Genomic DNA, 22,906 nt, shown 5'->3' with positions numbered 1-22,906 from the left:
TAATATCATGCTGAGAGATTTTTAGGGAGATTATCTTCTAGGTTGTCTTCTCTAGAAATCTCTGTATCTGTCCCCTTCTCCCCATTTTTTGTTTGATGTCTGTTTCTCTAACATAGATTTTTGTGTTGAAATATCCTAAAAAATTCCATTTCCCCTTTTACAATACCTGCAGATGTTGCCTATTATATATGCCTGCAGGAATTGATGCAGTCTTACCTTCTGCCTTCAAAACACACTTCCATTCTTCACCACTTCGTTCCCAGTTGGACTTCTGGGTAGAATTTACTTAACTCTATTCCTTTAATTTGGCAAGAACTGACATCTTTCCAATTTTCCCTCTTTTTACTCAGGATAATTTATTATTTCAAGCCTAATTTTATTCTCAGATATGATCTTATAACTTCATATAAGCTCTACATATTTCTTATTATACTTATTCTTTGCTGTTTTGCTTTTTTGTTGATGCTGCTGCTGAGATTGTTGCTATTGTGGATGGAGTCCTTTTTTTTTTTTTTCCCTCTCTCTTTTTTCTCTCCCTCTCATTCAAAAATGAACCCATAAAGAGATAGGATCTCTACCACCCTTTTCAGTTGTGAGACTCTATGGTTCCTCGCTTCTATGAGAACATTCTACTAGTGCATGCAATACCCAAATTTGACGAAAGATGGAGACGGCGAGTCACCCCGCAAAAGGTCGCTCTATCTCGCCTTTGTTCGCCTCTCGGTGCTACTGCGCAGGCGTAGTCGCGCTGGTATGGTCCCCGCCTTCCCGGCCGCGGGCCCCCGCTCGGTAGCGCCGGCGCACTGGCGCGCTCCGTTTACACGCTCTGGGGCCTATAGCTGCCGCGAGTTCCGGCTATAGCCGTCGCCTCTGCGCTCCTGGAGGTCGGTTGCGACGAGTAACGGCGTCAGAACGAGCCCTGCGTCTTCTTTTTCGCCATGTATCCGAATTGGGGCCGGTATGGCGGGAGCAGCCACTACCCACCGCCGCCGGTCCCGCCGCCGCCACCGGTGGCGCTTCCTGAGGCCTCGCCAGGGCCCGGGTACTCGAGCTCGACGGCTCCCGCGGCCCCCTCCTCTTCGGGCTTCATGAGCTTCCGCGAGCAACACCTGGCGCAGCTCCAGCAGCTGCAGCAAATGCACCAGAAGCAAATGCAGTGCGTGCTCCAGCCCCACCACCTTCCTCCGCCCCCGCTGCCACCCCCGCCGGTAATGCCGGGGGGCGGCTACGGAGACTGGCAGCCGCCGCCGCCACCGATGCCCCCGCCGCCTGGACCGGCCCTCAGCTATCAGAAGCAGCAGCAGTACAAACACCAGATGCTCCACCACCAACGGGATGGACCTCCTGGTTTGGTTCCAATGGAGCTGGATTCCCCCCCTGAATCGCCCCCTGTACCGCCCGGGTCCTATATGCCCCCGTCCCAATCATATATGCCCCCACCTCAACCACCACCCTCCTACTATCCCCCTTCCTCGTCTCAGCCCTACCTGCCTGCAGCTCAGCCATCCCCTTCGCAGTCTCCACCTTCCCAGTCCTACCTGGCGCCCACCTCTTACTCTTCTACTTCCTCCTCGCAGTCGTATTTGAGCCATTCTCAGTCCTACTTGCCCTCTTCTCAGGCGTCTCCTTCCCGCCCCTCGCAGGGCCATTCTAAATCCCAGCTACTGCCACCACCGTCGGTCCCTTCTGGGAATAAGACAACTGTCCAACAAGAACCTTTGGAGAGTGGGGCCAAGAACAAAAGTGCTGAACAGCAGCAAACTGCTCCTGAGCCAGATCCCTCTACGATGACTCCACAGGTAAGGAAACATCCGCCTGAGTCCTGTCTTTGACCTGGAAGGCCCTGAGTGAACGGGCCTGGAGGCTTTTGCAAGTGCCTAGCCTAATTCCAACATAGTGACTAGCTTATTTACACTTCAACGGATACTTTTAAGAATCAGAGGCCTGACACCCAACTTTTTAATTACTTAAATGTGGATTAGTGGAAGAACAGTGTTTGAGGCTGTGTCTAGACACCATAGAATACTGGAGTGGCTCAAGAGTTACTTCTCAGGTACTGTATATGGATTGGTTTCCTTTGATCAACCTTCTAGTTTTTGTTGTGGAGAGACTTGTTTAAAGTTGTATTTTAAATTAAGATTTCCATTTGATAGGCAGCATTAAAAGGAAGCTCCCAAAAGGCTGACATAAAAATGCATGTAAGTCTTTATGACCAGTTAACTTCTTTGAAAAAAGAAATAAGGATGAGGTGTAGCTGTCAGCTTCCTAAATTAAGAGTTCTTAGCAAATGAAAGCTGGAGCATCCTAATTACGCTTATAGGTGTATTTGCAGTACATGGGTAAATTTCTAGGTATTTGAACCTTTGGAGGTCTGTTGATCCATTTAGGAATACATTTTTTTTTTTAACTTAAAGATAGTATTCAGACTTGATCAGTTTGCTACGTCTTACTACTGTAATGATGAAAATAATGTAAGTAAATAAAGTTGTGTGAGAGCTGTTCATGAGCGAGCCATCCCTCTAAACTTGTATTTAAAGGGATGCTTCCCACAAAAGATTGACAGGGTGGTGGGAATAAAGGGATTCCCCTGAGAAGGAAGGTAGAACCAAAGCAGAATAGATCATTTGTTATGCTTTCTTAAAATAGATACTTGTACAATTACTGATCTACATTAGTTTCAAAAAGAAAAAAAAATCATGTGATATACAAGCTTAATGTTACATATAAATAAAAAGTGTTCACCAGAGAAATAGACCGTTTTAATTTTATAGTGGTTTTAGCATTAGAAACTAACAGAAGCAAATTGTGCTAAGATGATGCTTGGCATATCATCAGGAGAAAACACTTAAGATACTGGGACAGAATAGTAGAGGAAGCAATTGTCTTGGCTCACACCAAATTTTGTCTCACTGTGTTATTTCTCCTACATTGCTGTATCATAGAGATAGAATTTCTGTTCTCTTTCTTACCTGTCTGCAATTTTCAGTGTTTTTGTTGTCAGACTTACTCAGTTCAAACCAAAATATGACCTTTATCTCCTCACCTCTACCAGACCATTTTTTTAGATGCACTGAGAAACAAATGAATTGTATTTTTGGAGGCTTGCGGGTGTATCAGACTGGCCTTAATATAAATATGCAGGTTTTTGCTTGCCTGCTTGTTTGCTAGCTTTCCTTCTTTTCTTTACTTATTTATGGTTATTTTTTGAGACATCTGGCTGTGTAGTTCAGGCTCACCTTACACTCTGTGTGTAGCACAGGCTAGCCTCAAATTTTTGGTGCTCCTCCTGCTTCAGCCTCCTGAGTGCTGTGATTGCAGCTGTGTGCCGCCTCACCCAGGTACCTGTGCTTTTCTTTATATCTTGGACTGTAATGAATTCTTTTCAGTGCCTTGAATATTCACTGCCTCCATTTCCTTAGTGAAAAGTAGAAAGTGATAGAAGATGAGGCTTGAAGAATATGTATGGACCAAGTCAAGAAAGGACCTTAAAAAGACGACCTTGTAAGCCTGTGACTTTCTTAATCTCTTGTCTAGAAGTCATCCCAGTTTCTTCAACCCTCTCTATCCCTAAAGTTGTACTATGTTAAGACAAACCTTAAATACAGAATCCCGGTGAAACTATATGACTGGTCATCTATCTGGTTTGGTGCAGTTCTTTAGATTTAAGGTCCTAGGCAGACACAGACTGTCTTCCATATCTTTTTAATCTCCTATAGCACCTAGTAGTGTCTTGCTACTTGTAGACCCTTCACAAAGATTTGTTCAGTAAGATCCAAGAATTGTCACCCTGTAGACTTAAGATACTTTGGTTTATTAGATGATAAACATTTCTTCATGCCAGTGTGGATCTCTGATAACTCTTCTGCATATTTTTTCATTCATATTTTACTACTGGAAAATTGAATTATATTATGTGGAAAGATTTTAAAGTAGAAAAATTTATATGAATGCTTATCATTTAAAATTGATGCCTATTAAGATGTTGCCATGTTTACTTCACCAATACTGTTTTTATTGTTGCTGCTGAAATATTTTAAGACAGCTCCCCCTCCTTTCATTGACTTAGGGTAGCTCTGAACTCTGAGTCTCCCTGGCCTCCCAGTAGGATTACAAGTACTGCCGCTGCACTCAATTTCAAAGCAAATTTTAAATCTTACTTTATCCCTATTTTTTTTTTTCCAGTGCTAGGATTCAAACACAGGGCCTCATGCATGCTAGATTAGCACTCTACTATTAATCTATATCCTCAGTCCCACCATCCCTACACTTTTAATTTAGGTATCTCTTAAGAAAAAGAAGATCTTTTCTAACGTAAACAGTATAATATCTAAAAATATTAAGGGTTTCTTAGTGACATCTACTACACAGTCTGTTCAGATTTCTCATTATGCTAACAATTAAAAATAATGTCTTGATATTGGTAATGTTTTGTTGGTTTATTCAAATCAAAATCCAAATCAGGATACACAAAAGATTCATTATAGAAGAAGGTTTCTCAGCCTCATCACAACAGACATTTTAGCAGGTTAATTCTCCTTCGTTACATACAGGAGGTTTGTCCTGTGCATTGTAAGATGTTTATCAGCATCCGTATTTATTGCCTGTTAGATGCCAGTGGTAGGCTCCCAGTTGTGACAACCAAAAATATTTCCAGGCATTGCCAGATATACCCTGGAGGTCAAAATCACTCAGAGTTAAGAATCTCTGCTTTAGATCATTCTTTCCTAGTCTTTTTTTCTACCTCATGCCTTTAAACTTGATGAAAAATCCTTGATTGTTGGGGAGAACATCTCACATTCTGGCTTTGCTCTCTCCTGGTGTTTTTTAACTTCTTCCTCTGTCTTTTATTTTTCTTGTAAATTAGATGTTAAACCTTCTTTGAAGTCCAGCTTTCTTTTGGCAGTGGTAGTGTATAAGTGATGCTGTGTACATCATTTACATCCATCATGTGGGACACAAGGTGCCTTGTCTTACTATTCCTGATGCCAAGATTGATCAGTGGGTTCAGGTGGTGACAGTCAGTCTGGTTTCTCTACTATAACCCTTCCTATTAGTCTTGTATCTAATATTTTATGTAGTTCTTTTTTTTTTTTTTTTTTTTTTTGGTGGTACCAGGGATTGAACTCAGCACTTGCTGAGCTAAATCTCCGACCCTTGAGTAAATTGTTTCATTAGGGTTTGCAAAATGGTGATTTTTTTCCCCCCCTGCTGTTTCTTTCCCACTTACTGTATGAAATTCTGTAAAGGAAACCTTTCACTCATGAAATAGATCTATTTGATTGGAAACATGATTGTTATAGGAAAGACAGGATACTTCTTTTTCTCATTTTTGGGACAGGAACTCATTATGCAGCTCAGGCTGGTCTTAAATTCATTATGTAGCCTATCCTGGCCTTGAACTTGCTGCATTCCCTCTCCTCCAGGCTCCCCCAAGTGCTGGGATCACAGGCATGAACCACCATGCTTGGCTCAACAGGGTACATATGTAATACTCTTTCATTGATTTCCCAATTTTCTAAGTAAAACACATTATATAAAAATATAGTGGAATTTTTTTTAACTTTTAACTTTTCTCTGTTAAAAGAATAGACTGCGTAAAACATAAAATGGACAGTTTTTCCCCATGAATTGTGATTTGTCCTTTCATTCTCAGAATAACTCATTTAAGTAAAGCTGTTGATGTTTTGTTTTGTTTTGTTTTGTTGGGACAGAGCTGGCTTTGGATGCATTATGTAGTTAAGACTGGCCTTGAATTTAGAATCCCCCTGTCTCAGCCTCCTGAGCGCTATAATTACAGGCATGTACCACCACACCAGGCATAAAGCTATTGACTTTGATTAGAGTTTTTAGACCATAGATTTAATGTTCAAGTATTTATTCATTGGCTGCCGTGTGCCAAGTACTGGCTTAGCTCTGGAGATAAAATGATAAGCAAGATGGACATGGTACCTGCTGTCACTGACTTGTTATGGCACCTACCCAGTAAGGGTAGCATTAATAAATGAGGAGAACTACAGGGTATTAAGTGATTATAAAATGTGAAACATTATTAGATTGTTCCATAAAGAACTAGAAAAGATGACTTTTTGGTTTTTGAGACCTTAATTTTTTGTCCTTTTGAGACAGTGTTTCATTACGCAGTTCAAGCTGGCCTTGAATTCACTTTACTTTTCTGTCTTTTTTTTTTTTTTTCTTTTGGTACTGGGAATTAAACTCAGGACCTTGCACTTGCCAGGCAGGCACTGTGCCGCTGAACTATATCCCCAGCACACTTTGTATCCTCACAGTGAATCCTCCTGTATCAGTCTCCTGAGTACTGAGGTTACAGGTATGCAGCACCACACCCGGCTTTTATTTTTTTTAACTTACTAATGTATTCCCAATGTCTTGCACAGGCTTTAGCACGTAGCAAATGGAGGAGAAAAATAATTTTTAAAATTAATTTGTTTAGGGTGAGGTTTGTTTTTTTGTTTTTAAGAGATGGAATCTCACTGTGTAGTCCAAGGTGGCATTGAACTCGCTACATAGCTCAGGTTAGCATTGCTCTCATGGGGATCTCCTGCCTCAGCCTCCTTAGTGCTGTGATTACAGGCAAATGTCACCTTGCCCAGCTGGAGAAGGAATATTTTTTAAATGATTGAATATGACTGAGAGCCCTTAACCTAATTGTATAGGGCTCCGTTTGTGAAGTAATTTTTAAGTGACTCCTAAAGAATAAGCAAGAATTAACCATATAGAATTCAAAGTTCAGTGAGGATTACTGAAAGCTCTGAGGGAGAGTAGTAGATAGGAAACCAATCAGGCAGGATCTTTAAGAACTTTATTCTAAGGGCAGTAGAAAGCCATTGAAGGATTTTACATAGGCAGATGTGATAGATTGACTCTTTTGTATTTTTCAGTGCAAGAATTAAACCTGGTACAAAAGAGAGGAAAAGAAAGTGCTCTAAACTATATAACTGCATGTATATTTAAGTGTATAAGATAGAAAATGATATCACTGAGTTTTATTGGATCATTGAACAGAACTGTTTGCAGTATCATTGTTGGAATGTCCACTTTACAAGCTTTAATTTTGTGACTTGAACAATTATTTCTAAGATGACAATATGTAATCCATTAACTAGTGATTTCCTACTGTTTATTTTTTTCTGTAAATCTGTATAACTTGTACCCTTTCTCTGCTTTTTTTTTCTCTTTAAATAAAATTAAAAAAAAAAAAAGAATTAAACCTGATGCCTTTCTCGTGGTAGGCAAATATGCTACCACTGAGCTACATCCCCAGCCTTTGATTGGCATTTTTGAAAACTCATTCTACTTGCAGTATGGAGAGTAGACTGAATGGCAAGTGAATGCTTTAGAAAGAACAGTTGTTGAAGTAACCCAGGCAAGAGATAACAGTGATTTGGATTTGGACAGTATTATCAAGATGGAGAGCAGTAGAAAGACTGGAGAAATACTTAGCTGCTAGAATTTAGTTGATAGTTACTTGAGTAGTTAGGGCAAGGTAGGCGTAGGATGGATTTTGTTTGGCTTTCTGGGATGGACTGCTGGATTGTTGGTGGCCCTGTTTATTAAAATAAGGAGAGATCAAGGATATAGCTCAGTGGCACAGTACTTGCCTGGCAAGCACAAGGTCATGAGTTTGATCCCCAGCACCAAAAAATAAAAATAACGAAGCCTAGAAAAAGAGGGGAAAAAATACATCTGGGAAAGATGAGGAAATGAAGAGTTAGTGTTTAGACACTTAAAGCACTGGTCTGTGAGACAGATTCCAAATGGAGATACGCATCAATAGATACAGGTCTGGAGCCTAAAGCAGGTTATGATGAGTTGTGAGCATAAAAAATGGCATCGTATTTCTTTTGTTTTGTTCCTTTGGTACCGGGATTCAAACTCATGACCTTGTACTTGCTAGGCAGGCTCTGTGCCACTGAGCTATATCCCTGCTTCTAAAAAATGGCACTATAGAAGACACAAAAATAGAGGAAGTCTTCTGAGGAGTGTATGTAGGGTAAGAACAGAAATTAAAGTGCATTGGGTCTAGCCTCACATAATAGCAGCATCTAAGGAAGCTGGTACAGGAAAGACTGAATTACATAAATAGGTGGAAAACCCAGACTTCAGTGCCATGGTGTGTAAAGGGAAAGACTAGGACAGGGATGACAAACCTGTTAGAGACTGAATCCCAAACTGCAACCCAAAACCCACTTGTTTATCTCAAAATGCCAACACACAGTTAAAGCTAAATGCTTGGCGGCTGGGGTGATACTGACACAACTTGGCTCTTGCGCTGGCAGATAGGGTTCTCTGTGCCCACTGAGGCACGCATGTCGGAGGTTTGCCATCACTGTTCTAGGAGTAGGGAGTGGTCGATCAGCTGTGTCAAGTACTGCTCACAGGTCAAGCTAGATAGAGATTTTGAGTTATCTTTTGCCCTTACTGACATGTAGATTATTGTTAACCCTGGCAGGAGCAGTTTCATAGTGACTGAAGCCATTTTGCATTGATTTGAGGAGTGATGGAAGGTGAGGATGGGGATGGTGAGTATAGACAACTCTTTCAAGAAGTTTGTGACTGAAAGGGCATGAGAGAGAATGAAGGCAGGAGCTAGAGAAAGAGATAAAGGAGCATTTTCCTTTTTTACAATGGGGACTAAGCATATCTCATGGCCCTAGTTTTTAGAGTAGATTATGAACCTTAAAAATACTTAAACCATTTTAAGTTAATTTCTAAAATATAAATATGATTCATTATTTTACCAGGTTTTTCTCCTCTCACTTTAAGATATGATGTAGCTTATTAAGTATTAGAGGTATTTGTAATGTATAAACCTGGACAGGGAAAGTAACCTTCCATATTGATCTTTTTTTTTTTTTTTTTTTTTTTGTCTTTTTTGAGACAGGGTCTCGCTATGCAGTTCAGGCTGGCCTTGAGCTCACCAGCCCAGGCTGGTCTCGAACTCGCAACTATCCTCCCATCTCAGCCTCCCGAGTGCTGGGATTACAGGCGTGAGCCACTACAACCGGCTCATACTGATCTTTAAAACATTACACCCAAACACCTATCTCCTTCACATTTCCCTACTTGGAGGTCATTTAGTACCTAGTTCATTACTATGTCAGTACCAAGTGGTCAGTCAGTGCTTCTTGAATAAATTGGCATCTTTTTTTAGTACTGATATTTATGGCAAATAATGCTTATGTTCTTAAATCTCTTCAGTCTCTCTTTAAATACGACATAGGCTGTGATTTCCTTTCGCTTGATGACCAGGACCCCATAGAGGAGGCAATTGTCTAGTATGGTAGGACTTTGAAAACACTGACTCCTAAAGCTGTCAGCCAGTTCAGCTCTGTCTTTTCCTTACTAAAACAGAGATAATTACCATTCTCTTGGGGTCTCTAAGGACATTTATGAGTGATCCCATCATTATGCCTTTGTAGAATTTCCAGAATGTGATGAAGCCTAGTCCTAGGATTGACTATATCTAGTTCCTGAAAATAGGGTTCATATTAAATGGAAATTGACCTGTAAAACATAGTGTCAGTGATTCACCAAGTACCTGAATCTCCAGAAGGCTCTTATATTGAAGTGTATCTAAGACAAAGGTGGAAAGCATGAGTAGAAGTCATACAAAGTGATAAAGAATCTTATCTATACCATTGCCTTCTGGTTTTTGAAAACTAGTTTACATGTCTCTTTTCGTGATATTTTCAGAGCAACTAAAACAGTTAAGGAAACTTCTGTTTGAAAGTAACTGAACTAATTTTTAAGCTGAGGGATAGGCCTGTTGATATATTGAGTACTTTCTTAAAATAATGGAAGAAAGTTGAAAATATTTTGATATTACATTATTATTAGCTGTCATAGTATGCTATTTTGAACTGTTGAATAGTAAATGTAGTTATATTCTGGGAGCTGATACTTACATGTATATGGCAATTAAAAACAAAAACTACAGTCATAGGTAAAACTTTAAAATGGAGTTAGTGAGATGTAATTCGTTCTTCTCAGTGGATTGGAGTTAGTTTGAGATCATACAGATAAGTGACCTAAATGAAACGTCTTCAGCTGATATGTAACCATTTATTGACATCCTATTGTGTGCTCCAGCACATTGCTAAAGAGGACACAAGAAATGCAGATGATATCCCCCCCCCAAATTAACATTCTGTGAGTGAAACAGCAGATAACAAACCAGTATATTTGGTGAAAAAATGTATGTATCTTATGTATTCTGTATACCTTTTGTATTTGGAAAATTGGGGAAGGTTATACAGTAAAATGTTAACAATAATCATTTTTCTTCAAAGACAATTGGGTTAGAAAATGGCCACATAAAATGAACTCATTTAACACAAAAGCTAAAAGTTTATTATAAAACATAGCAAGAAGTTGATTGTGATATAATCTAGGGGAAGAACTCAGTGATGAGAATAAGCAGATTTTATATTTAGTGGATTTTGTAGGGAATTTTTTGGTGTTTTGTTTTTTTGAGACAACGTCTTACAGTGTGGTTTAGACTGGTCTTGAGCTCATTGTGTAGCCCAAGCTGGCCTTGAACTTGGGGACAGACCTCCTACCTCATTAGGATTATAGGCATGCACCCCCACACCAGCCAGGAATTTCCATGAATGAAATTATAGCTGAGTTTTAGGATGACTAAAGAATTAAGTATGGATTGGATTTCTCTGTTGTAATTTTTGTGACATTATATGGCAGCATTTCCTATCTGTTATTTCAGTTTTGGATATACTGAAGACATTTTAGGGCTTTATCAATTTTCCCAGAGGCTGTTTTTAAACTTTTAGTATTCAGGTCATTCTGTTTTGTAATTCTTATTGTAAAGTCTTACTGTAAAGTTGTCTGATTGTTAGCTGGCCAGATGCTTAGCTGTCAGTAGTATGGTTTGAAATTCACCAGTGTCACTTTCACAAAATCCTACCTCCTTATAATCATGGTGCAGAGAAATGCTGCTGATAAGCTAGGCATGGTGGTGCATACCTGTAATTCCAGCAGTCAGGAAGCTGAAGCAGGAGAATTGCCATAAACTCAAGACCAGCCTAGACTACATAGTGAGATGCTGTTTCAAAAATAAAGAAAGAAAAATGTTGCTGTTAAATCATATAAGTATCTAGGGCAGTTTTTTAGTGGGTATATTAGTATTATACAAGTTTTATTTTTCCTTATGTAAGCTTGTAACTGCAAAATTATAATAAATAGGATAATGAAGATCCTGTAATTGAGTGGTAATATTTTTATTGATTTTAATTAGTGCTTTTTTATACCACTGATTTTCTTTATTTGAAATACAGAGACAGGATCTCACTACATAGTTCTTTGAGACAGAGTTTCACTGTAATTCAGGCCAACCTTGAACTTACTACACTTACTACATAATCTAAGGCAGCATCAGACTTGTGGCAATATTCTTGCTTTCCTAAGGGAAGTATAATGTTAGATTCCTCAGATCCTGTGATCTTCATCAGCTCATTAATGAGCTGATGAAGATCACAGGACCTGAGGACCTGTGCATGACCTTGTTTACATGTGCTTTCTATTTAAAGACACTTTATTTCTAATATATATTATAAACGGTGAACTCAGGGCCAGCATTACTAGAGTACTTATTTGAATGAGGAATGTGTAACATATATTTTCTCCTGAGGGCACATCACAGGCTTCTTGCTCTTAGGAACACTAGACAGCACTTCAGCACTGTGCTGAGGGACCACTTTAAACAGCCCATCGCCACAAAAAGTACAAATATGTGAAAAAATACAGCACTAAATTGTCCATGAAATGATACTTAAAAGTCTGAGGGCTACAACAGAATGGGGAAGCTGGGAATGTGCGTATCAACCCACTCCAGGTCTGCACTGTTCTCCACATGCTCGTGAATAACTGGGAACACTTAGCAAATATTCATATTAGATACAGAAATAAAGTTTATTGAGTAGGCAAATTTGCAAGTACAGAATATAAATAATAAGGATGGACTATTTCCTAGGGTTAATACTGAATTTAATGTTTGTATTTCTGAAAAGTAGAAGCACAAAATAAGACTTCTAGAAAATAAACTCAGTATAATATGGAAGTCAAAACTGAGATTTTTTTTCAATAAATGAAAGTATTTATGAAGCAGTATATTATCATGAATGTATGTATATCTGAATACAGTTAGATTGAGGGAACTGTATATCCAAGTTTGGTGGTACATACCTTTTATCCCAGCTTGTCAGGAGGCTGAATCAGGAGGATCAGAAATTTGAGGCTAATTTGGGCAACGAAGCCAGAAAGACCCTGATTTAAAAATTTTTTTAAATTAAAAAAAAGAAGAGCCAGGTCTGGTGACACACATCTGTAATCCTAGCACTCGGGAGGCAGAGACAGGAGAATCGTTGCGAGTTGAGATGAGCCTGGGCTACAAAGTGAGCTCAAGGCCTGCCAGAACTGCATACTCACACCCTGTCTCAAAAGACAAAACAAAATTTTTTTTAGGGAACTGGAGATGTAGCTTAGCACCATCCCCTCCCCCCAAGATAAAAAGAAAAAAGAGGGAGGAGCACTGGAGACAAGTGAAGGAAGAGAAAAAAGGTAGGACTATTTGACTATATTCAGTAATTATAAGACCCTTGTGGATAAATTTGACCACTAAAAGCAAGTTAAAAGGTAGTGGATGTACACATTGAAAGAGTTTACTTTGATCGTTTATCAAAAAGACTGCTCTTACCTCCAAAAGCATGTGCTTTCAAAGAATAAAGAAGTATGTGAACGTACATGCTATATGTATATATACATACATATATACATACAGCTTCATTTAAATCTGTAAATTTGGGAGTGGAACTAAAAATTTTCTCTCAAGATCATTAAGATCTTGTTAACTTTACTGTTTCATCCAGCTGTGTCTCTTCTTACATATAGACACAAGAATGTAGGCACAAATATAGTCCTGTCAACACCAAATTGCAGAGATAAATGATTGTCAATTAAAATTCGTAAAAATGATTTCTGTTGTAGGAACAGCAGCAGTATTGGTATCGACAGCACTTGCTTAGTTTGCAGCAGAGGACAAAAGTGCATTTGCCTGGGCACAAAAAGGGCCCAGTCGTAGCAAAAGATGTACCAGAGCCAGTAAAAGAAGTTACAGGACCTGCCACCAGTCAAGTTTCAGAACCTCCTTCATCTGAGGAACCTCCGTTACCACCTACAAAGGAGGAGGCACCACCTCCTCTCCCACCTGAGGAGCCACAGGTAACCTATAGTTAATTATTTTCTGATTCATTTGTGTGTACCTTTGTCATAAATAATACGGACTTTCATGTGTTCAAGAACCTATAAAACTCCACTTGGAGGTAATCAGTTGTCTGCCCTATGAAGTTTAGAAAAGGAATTTTTCCCGGTGTATGTGAGATTAAAGAATTAGATACTATTCTTAATTGAGTGTGTCTCAATGCTAAAGGGAAATTCCTGGGTGTCTTCACAGTGACAGCACAGGACAGTAGTTGAAAGCTTCAGTCAGCTTTTAGGGTCAGTTGCCTCAGCTGTAGTCTAGGTACTGTCACTTTGCTGGTGGTGACCTGGCAAGTTAACCATTCTGAACTTCAATTGCCTCATTTGCATAATGGGCATTTTCACATAATAGCTATGTTAGAGAGCTGTCAAAGCATGAAGTGTGTCATACATGGCACAGTGCCTAGAACATGAGATTTTATCACATTGGTCCAAGAATCATTGTTCTCCCAGCATTACTGAATTATAAAATTACATTGTAGTTCATTGTATAAAAGTGATGGGTTTGGAGGGTTTCTCATGGAGTGAAAAGGACTGTAATGGTAGATACTCTTTCTGCAGGGGAAATAGTTCGGTTTTGGAACAGTAAGATTAGTCCAGTGAAGACTATGGAACTTACAACCCTTTTGTGTCAGTATCCATGATAGCAATACATATAGGGCTGTGTGCTTTATCTAGAGTAGTTTTCTTGAGCAGCCTGAGTTGTAGGGATTGTGGACTTAACAATACATTTATAAATACTAATTTTGTTTCTGTTTCATTGACATACTCAAAAAATCTATCCTCTTTTACCTTTAGTCTGAGGACCCGGAAGAGGATGCCAGGTTAAAACAGTTGCAGGCTGCAGCAGCACATTGGCAACAGCACCAACAACATCGAGTTGGCTTCCAGTATCAGGGGATAATGCAGAAACATACTCAATTACAGCAGATCCTACAGCAGTACCAGCAGATTATACAGCAGCCGCCACATCTACAGGCAAGTGCTTCTATAGCTGGCAGATAGGAATTATACCAAGAATATATAAAGGATTTATTCCTTAGAAGGTTGTTTTTTTGTTTTTGGGGTTTTTTTTTGTTTTTTTTTTTTGGTACAGGGGATCAAACTCATGACCTCACCCTGCCAGGCAGGTGGTTACACCACTGAGCTAAATCCCAGCCCAAGGATTTATTCCTGAAAGAGATTTGAATGTAAAGGACTAAAAATATCGAATGTTAACAATTAGATGTTCCCAAGGGGTGTCCAAGTAGTTACCTGTCAGATTGCCTGGAGGATTGTGTAGGTATAGTGGTATCTCTCGGGGAGGCTGGGTAGATTGGAGTCTCCTGATCATGTTAGTTTGGGCCAGATGTTAGAGTACTCTTCCTGGGGTATTTAAGAATTGGGAATTTTAGCAAGATCCGGTGGTGCCTGTGTGTAATCTCAGCTCTGGGGAGGATCACTGAGTTTGAAGCTAGCCCGAATCACATACCAAGACCTTGTCTGATAAAACAAAAACAAAAAACAAAAATTTGTGTGTGTACCCAGGGTAAAGACCATGGGTTCAATTTCTAACATTACCTCTCAGAAAAATAAAACAAAGGATTTTTACCACAAAAGTGCAAAATAACTTGCATTTTTGGATACAATGCAAATAAAGAAGTAATCACCAGAAACAACTAAGGAAGCATATGTTATTTTTTATTTTTTATTGATTGTTTTTTTAGGCAGAGTCTCACTATGCAGTTCAGGCTGGCCTTGAACCCGCTATGTAGCTAGCTTCAAATTCAGGACTATCCTTCTGCCTCAGCCTCCCGAGTGCAGGATTACAGGCATGTACCTCTATGCCATATGTCTTCGTGTCTTTGAGATATAATCTTGTATCTGTAGATCTCTGGTAATAGATCACTTTTTAAGTTCTTAAAATGATCCTTAGTAATATTAAAAACTTGAAAAATCGGGCCAGGGATTTAGCTCACTCAGTGGCACAAGCACCTACCTGGCAAGCATGAGATCATGAGTTCAATAGCCGTACAAAAAGAAAAAAAAAAACACCTTGGAAAATTAGCCAGCCATAGTAGCACAGCACTGTGGTAGGTAGGTGAAGGCAGGAGGATGGCAAATTCAGGCCCAACCTAGGCAACTTGGTGAAACTGTCTAAAAATAGCTTTAGAAAAGGGCACTTAAGTAGCTCAGTACTCACTGGGTTTAATCCCCAGTATCACCAGAGATAATAAGTGTGTGTGTTTATATATATATATATTTTTTTATAGTATATAACAAAATATAAGTAATATCTATATTATACAATATTAATATGTAATTTTACTTACATTACATATGAATGCATTAATAATTTGTGAAAAATACCGCTAATGTAGCTATTTGTTTCAGTATTTGATTTTTCCAACTCTATGATAAGTTAGCTAAATAAGCCAAAGAAAGAAAGAAGAGTGATCATCATTGAAAGAATTTAGAAAGCTTATACGTAGCCTCCTAAAGTCTTTGTTTTCTAAATTCTTAAGGCTTCACATGCTGTTGATTCATTAATATTTTAGCTGATGATTAATTCTCTTTGTGAATGTCTGGAAATAACTTACATCCTTTTATTTGTAGACCATGTCTGTAGATGTACAGCTGCGGCATTATGAGATGCAGCAGCAGCAGTTTCAACATCTCTACCAAGAGTGGGAGCGAGAGTTTCAGCTGTGGGAGGAGCAGCTCCATTCTTACCCTCATAAAGATCAGCTTCAGGAATATGAAAAGCAGTGGAAAACGTGGCAGGGACACATGAAGGCCACCCAGACCTATCTCCAGGAGAAAGTCAGTTCATTTCAGAACATGAAGAACCAATACATGGGGAACATGTCAATGCCTCCTCCTTTTGTTCCATACTCTCAGATGCCTCCACCTCTACCAACAATGCCCCCTCCAGTATTGCCTCCATCATTGCCACCACCAGTGATGCCCCCTGCCCTGCCTGCCACTGTGCCACCACCTGCCATGCCCCCACCCGTGATGCCTCCTTCTCTTCCAACCTCTGTGCCCCCTCCAGGGTTGCCTCCATCTCTGTCTTCAGCAGGGCCACCACCAGTTCTTCCCCCACCAACCCTGTCTTCTGCAGGGCCACCGCCAGTCCTCCCTCCACCCTCTCTGTCTTCAGGGGCACCTCCACCCATCCTGCCTCTCCCACCACCACTGTCTTCAGCCACACCTCCTCCAGGAATACCTCCCCCTGGTGTTCCACAAGGGCTACCTCCTCCGTTAACAGCAGCCCCAGTCCCACAGGCCTCTGGTTCTCAGAGCTCACAAGTTCCAGACAAACCTAGGCCAGCACTGCTTCCCACTCCTGTGTCTTTTGGTTCAGGCCCACCATCAGCTTACCACCCTCCAATGCAATCAGAACAAATGAATTCTAAACCTCTGAGCAAGTCTACTCTGCCATACGGTTCCTTCTCAGCTGAGCCAGGACTTGGGGAATCTTCAGCTGCTCCATCTCAGTCGATTACTACAGCCAAGGACATACCAGTGAGGTCAGGTGGACTGCTTCCAGATCCTCCTAGAAGCAGTTACTTGGAAGGTCCAAGAGGCCCAAGGTAGGTCTGCTTTGTTTTGATTTGGCAATTTGTTGACTTACATTGCACAGACTTTGATAGACTCAAAAGCCTAATTTATTAATTTTTGTGTCCTGGTACTTTTATACACTTTCCTAGTTTACAGTTAATAGTGGTAATATTGTTGGCTAATAAGAAGTGACATAACGTCATCTAAAAAAGGTAATGCCCCATTTCTATGATGTGACTTTTATCCTATACAATATGTACAGCCCAGAATGGAAGTATGTTTTAGAGTAATGCTTATCATTTTTTGACTTTTTAGCTTCAGAAATAATATTTACTATTTATCATTTTAAAATTCTTGCTTTGTGCTTACAATACTATATCAAAGCTGAAATCTCTACCCTTAGCCAGGAATGGTGGTGCATGCCTATAGTGTCCCAGCACTCAGGAAGCTGAGGCAGGAGGATCACTGTTGAGTTTGAGGCCATCTTGGGCTCCATAATGAACTCAAGGCTATCCTGAACTATACAGTGAAACCCTGTCTCAAAAAAATAATCCCTGCTCTCTTGGAGTTTACATGCTTTACATTTCCTCAGTTAGGGAGATGTGTTTTTTGTGAATGACATATTTAGAAAAAAAAAATTTGTGGGGCTGGGAATTTAGCTCAGCGTCATAAGTGCCTGCCTTGCAAGCAGGCAGTCGTGAGTTCGATCCCTGGTACCGATTAAAAAAAAAAAGAAAAATTTGTATAATCTCTAAGTATTTTTCTGCTTACATTCTTAAAAATACTAGATTCATTTTTCCAACTTGGTAGTAATGTATTTTTCTCCCCAAGTTGACCTAAATAATAGTATTCCCATACAAAAACATTTCCAAATCAGTTTTTTCCCTAGTTGGAAATGGTAATAGAAATCCATAGTTCTTATATAAAACTCAGACATTTTTAAAAAATAGAAAAAAAAAGTGAGTTACTTAACTCCATCATAAACATAGAATTTTACTGAGTGTATTGTCTTATAATTTGCTTTTTCCATATGTCTATTGTTTAGCTTTCTATCTCAATACCTATGGACCTATATCATCATTTTAAAGTTAAATCTTATTTTAACATTTGGCCAAGTCAGTTTTTTTATTTGCTTGTTTGTTTTTAGTACTGGGGATCAAACTCATGACCTTGCACTTGCCAGGCAAGCACTTATGCTGCTGAGCTAAATCCCTGGCCCCTTTATTTTAACATTTGAAAAGTTGTGTTTGTTCCCTAATTCAAAGTTCTGAAAACAGTATTGTACAAAATGCCATACAAAATAAAGTTATGAGAGTTAGGTGTAATTAACATGAATTCCTCTGTGTACCTTTTTAAGAGACTTTACATGCCTTATAATCTCAGGGGAGTCTTCTCAACCACCTGTGAACTACCATTTATTCCACATTTACCTTTCACAGACTAGAGTTGAATTAATAGGTAACTTGCTAAGTCAGGAGCAGATAGCTGAGAGTGTGAACCTACGTCAAGAAAGGTTCCCGAAACAGAAACAGTATGTAAGCACTGTGTTTAATGTTAGGATTCAGATTCATGCTGTCAGTGATTACAAATACATTTGTAATCTTGATTTATTTAGCAAGTGTCTCATCGTGATGGTTTGAATTAGTATTGAGCCTTGCCTTTTAGATCTGCAGACTAATTTGCTATCAGAGAAGTACATTCTCAAAACACTTCATGAAATGTATATATTTCCTGTTTCTTGGATTTCTATCATACTGGTATTTTCTCTCTTTGCATACCAAATCTTGGCTTTGTAAATTTAGTATTTAATTTTTTTGTAACCTCAAAGGTACAGTTAATAATCGCAGTGCTGGAAGGATCTTAGCGATGATCTGTTACAATACCTCTCTACAGCAATTCACATTTGTGTTGCATTTTAGTTTGTCACGCTGGATCTTCTGTGTATCACCTTAGTTATTCCTCTCAGTGATATCATGAGGTAAATAGATAAAGACAACTGAGATTTGGAGAGGTATAGATAAATTGCCTCAGATAACATAGCTAGTAAATGGTTAAAGAAGATTAGAACCCTTGGCCCTCTGGTCTACTTTAAATCCTTTTTGCTTTCTGTGGGAAGCAGTTGATGAACCTTGTGTGTATATGTGCATGTCCATGCGTGCATGTACAAGTGTGGTACTGGGGATTGAACCCAGAGCCTTTTCACTGAACCTACATCCTTAGCTCTTTTAATTAAAAACAGTTTCAAGACAAGATCACACTAAGTTGCCTAGGCTGGGCTGGAACTTGCATTCCTCTTACCTCTGCCTGTCAGGATGATGTCATTACAGGTGTGTCGTGCTACACCCAGCATGAGTCAATAGACTCTTAAATATTGGCCATACTTTCATAGAAAGTTTGTTTTTTGCATTGCACCTAAATGTGTTTTTGTAACTTTTACCTATAGATTCTAGATCTGCTGTGTGGAGCAACACATAATAAAGTCTCCTATTCCTCCTCTTCAGTGTGCGTATCAGTAAGCTGTGTAGTAACTCCCCTCATATCTCATCACCTGGTCTTACCTCCTAGACTGCCCGTTACGTACATAAACTCAGATTTCTGTTTTTGTTTTTTCCTTACATTATCATTGTTTCTAGCCTCCATCTGCTCTACTGCTCACTATTCTTTGAGGGCTAATTTTTTGTTAAATTTCTTGAGAAAAAATGCTTATGTAGATGCAGAAGACCGTAGGCCCATCTTCATTATAAATAAGGTGCTTGTAAGCATTATCTGTTTTGGTCAGCACTCATTTAAATTTTGACTCTTGTTGAGCTTAACGTTTGATTTCCCAGCCCTTTTTCACATTAAACTCGATCGTCTCACTCTGAACCTATTTATTTTTTGTTTAGTTGATTTTTTATAAGACTTAATGCATATCTTTACTTTTTACCAGAGAGAGAGACTAAGCACCAAAAAATGTTTATACACTTCAGAAGTAGAAAAATCTTGGTAACACTAAATATCATGAGATTAAGGCATTAAGAGGCCTTTGGCCTCTACAGTTGCAAGGTGCTCAAAGTGGTGGCCACTAGCTTCCAGACATTTATTAGTATGGTAAACTGCTACTTTGGTAACCTTGGTCACTGAGATTACGGCATATGTATCTTCAGTTTCTTCTCTAAAGGCCAGCAGTATAGTGGTTTTCTGTGATATATCATATCCTCTAGGAACTCTATAGGAAAATGATACCAACACCATCTGTTTAAAAAAAAAAAAATATATATATATATATATATATATATATATATATATATATACTATTTTTCTTTTCCTGAAATGTGTATACATTTTTTAGCAGACTATATATTCTGCTAGTTCTATATATAAATATATATGTTTATTTACATATTTATATAAATCTATAATAATTTATATATACAAGTAACCAGTTAAAAGAGACTAGATACTGAAGTAAGAATGTTTCACACTATTACGGTAACTAGTGAACTTTCTTTATTAGTTCAACTCAGATTTTCCTGTAAACATGACTGGCATAGACTACTTTTTTAGAAATAAAACTAGTTAGAAAAACAAGAATTAAGAACACAACTGATTTATCAGTAATATGGTATTAAAGTAAAATACTATAAATGGATGTGGTGGCGATTGTCTGTAATTCCAGTACTCCAGAGGCTGAGACAAGAAGATTGCCATGAGTTTAAGATCAGCCTGAACTATAGGCTGAGACCTAGCAAAATAAATACTGTAAATTGCTTTGAACTTTTGCAAAAGCCAGATGCAGGCTGCTTTCTAAATGATTTCCAGAAAGCCAGGTGACAAAACTGCATCAAAACTGCATCAAATATTAGTAGCATACTGCATTGCTCAGCATCTGGGTTGCTGTTTTGGCACTGTGTTTGTGTGTAATGAGATTCACCAGGTCTTCCAGAAAACAACTATTGCTGCAATTAACTGTCATATCTGTGGATGTTTAGTTCCCCAAACCTTTTACTTTTTAGTAATAAAACTTTGTAGTTTAATGATAACATACAGAGTAGTAGCACAAACTTTTCAGATATAATTTAGTAGCTGAGCATGGTGGCAGAGTCCTGTAATCGTAGCACTCTGGAGGCTGAGGCAGGAGAATCAAGACCAGCCTGGGCTGCAAAGTGAACTCCAGGTCAACCTGAATTGCATAGCGAGACCCTGTCTCAAAAGACCAAAAAAAAGATATAATTTAGTGAGTCTTTACAAAGAAAGTACAGTCATGTTGTCACTACTCAGATAAAAAGATAGAAGTTACTAGTGTTCAAGCCTCATCTCCCTTCTCACTTTCCTTCCACGCCAAAGGTAACTATACTGACATTTTATACCGTAGAATGCCGGTTTTTGCTTTCTATATTAATGATATAGTACTGTAATACTCTTGAGTGTTTTTCACATGATACTGTATTATTGTGAGATTCATCCATGTTATGTGCAGAGATCTCATTCCTATATAATATTACAGTGTATAAATACATGATAATTTGTTTATCCCTTCTGATATTGATGGTCATTGATGTTTTTTGATTATTGTGAAAAATGCTGCTATGTGCTGGGTATTTCTTTTGTGGTGCATGTATACTTAATTTTGTTTAGATATATTACATGTATAGAATGGAATGATTGTATATGTACTTTTTTGAGCCTGGCATCTTTCATTTGGCACTGTAGTATTATGAGGATAATCCATGTTTTGTGTTATAGTAGTTTGTTCATTCTTGTTTCTGTACAATATTCCATTGTATGACTATACCACAATCTGTTTAAAGGATTAGAATTGTTTGATCATAAGGTCTGTATATGTTCTACATTGACACATATTGTTAAGCAGATTTCCAAAATGATTGCGTCAGGTTACAACTCTTAACCATCAGTGTTTTAGTCACAGATTTCTCATTCGTGGCACTTTTAGTTTAATCCTCAGTATATCAGAAAGTAGTTGCTAACATTTACCATCTAAGTCCAAAGGGCTTATTTTTATTCTATTTTACTTTTTTGAGGCAGGGTCTCATTGTGTAATGCAGGCTGGCCTTGAACTCATGGTGATCCTCCTGCCTCAGCCTCACAAGTTCTGAGATCATAGCCATGCACCACCATGCCCAGCAGATTCTTTTTGTTTTCAATTTTTAAATGTTACAGAAAAATTTTAAAGATAGTGAAAAATTACTTAACATTTTGAGAGTCAGGGTTGGGGATCTAGTTCAGTGGCATAAGCCCCTGCCTGGCAAGCATGAGGTTACAAGTTTGATCCCTGGTACAAAAAAAAAAAAAAAAAAAAAATTGAAAGTAATGTACTTACTTTGCAGCAAGTAAATTGTGACACATAAGCATCACAAAAAATGAAATAATTTGTATTATACATTATTTTAGTAAATAAAGATGTACAGATCTTGCCACAATGTAAGTATTTCCTGTTTAATAGCTAAGGGGATAACTGTACTACATTTTCTTCTGTCATTTAAAATACATTGTTTGCATGGACTAGAGCTATAACCCAGTAGTGTAGAGTGTTTGCCTGGTGTGTGTAAGGCCCTGGGTTCAGTCGCCAGTACTGCCAAAAAATTATATGTGTGTTTGTATACATATGTATATACATACATACATGCATATATGTATATACATATTTTGCAGCAAGGCATTGTGGCACATGCTTAATTGTAGCACTCGGGAGGTAGAAGCAGGAGGTTTGCCACTTAAAAGGGCATCCTGGGCTATTTAGCAAGTTTAAGGCTGGCACAGACTACATAGTAAGATCCTGTTTGCAAAAACCAAACCAAACTAACAAAAATTAAAAGCATTGTTTGCTTGTCAAATCTTTGTTTGTTTTTGGTTTTGTTGTTGTTGTTTGTAGCAGGGCTCAAACTCACGACCTGGTGCTTGCCAGGCAGGCACTGTACCACTGAGCTGTATCTCTGGCCTGCTCACCAAATCTTTAGTTTGAGAGTATTTATCTGAGGACTCGTAGTTGATCATTTTAGATTTCATTTATCGTACGAATTTGACATCACTTTGAGAGCTTAGAATGGTGTTGTCTCTGTACTTTTTCTTT

General features: G+C 38.7%; 1 protein-coding gene across 4 annotated transcripts in view; it reads left to right on the top strand.

The window, feature by feature from the left end:
• The first annotated feature begins 757 nt into the window (after nucleotides 1–757).
• The window catches only part of Ylpm1 (YLP motif containing 1), an 80,812-nt gene continuing 58,663 nt past the window's right edge, over nucleotides 758–22,906 (top strand). For 2 of the 4 annotated variants that reach the window (XR_010044751.1, XM_063240787.1), the window contains exons 1-4: nucleotides 758–1,799; nucleotides 13,021–13,254; nucleotides 14,092–14,271; nucleotides 15,889–16,868. Coding sequence is in view for 3 of the 4 variants with exons in the window: in XM_063240787.1 (XP_063096857.1) it covers nucleotides 939–1,799; nucleotides 13,021–13,254; nucleotides 14,092–14,271; nucleotides 15,889–16,868 (2,255 nt within the window). In the remaining variant the exon portion in view is untranslated. The remainder of the gene's footprint in view (nucleotides 1,800–13,020; nucleotides 13,255–14,091; nucleotides 14,272–15,888; nucleotides 16,869–22,906) is intronic. The other 2 variants (XM_063240786.1, XM_063240788.1) reach the window with 2 other exon arrangements.

Source organism: Cavia porcellus, unplaced genomic scaffold (genome assembly GCF_034190915.1).
Source record: "Cavia porcellus strain 051 isolate PalLab524CR breed Dunkin Hartley unplaced genomic scaffold, mCavPor4.1 scaffold_31, whole genome shotgun sequence".
In the NCBI taxonomy this organism is placed as follows: Eukaryota; Metazoa; Chordata; class Mammalia; order Rodentia; family Caviidae; genus Cavia; species Cavia porcellus.
The sequence above is the reverse complement of the archived record's forward strand: the minus strand, read 5'-3'. Positions and strand labels throughout refer to the sequence as shown.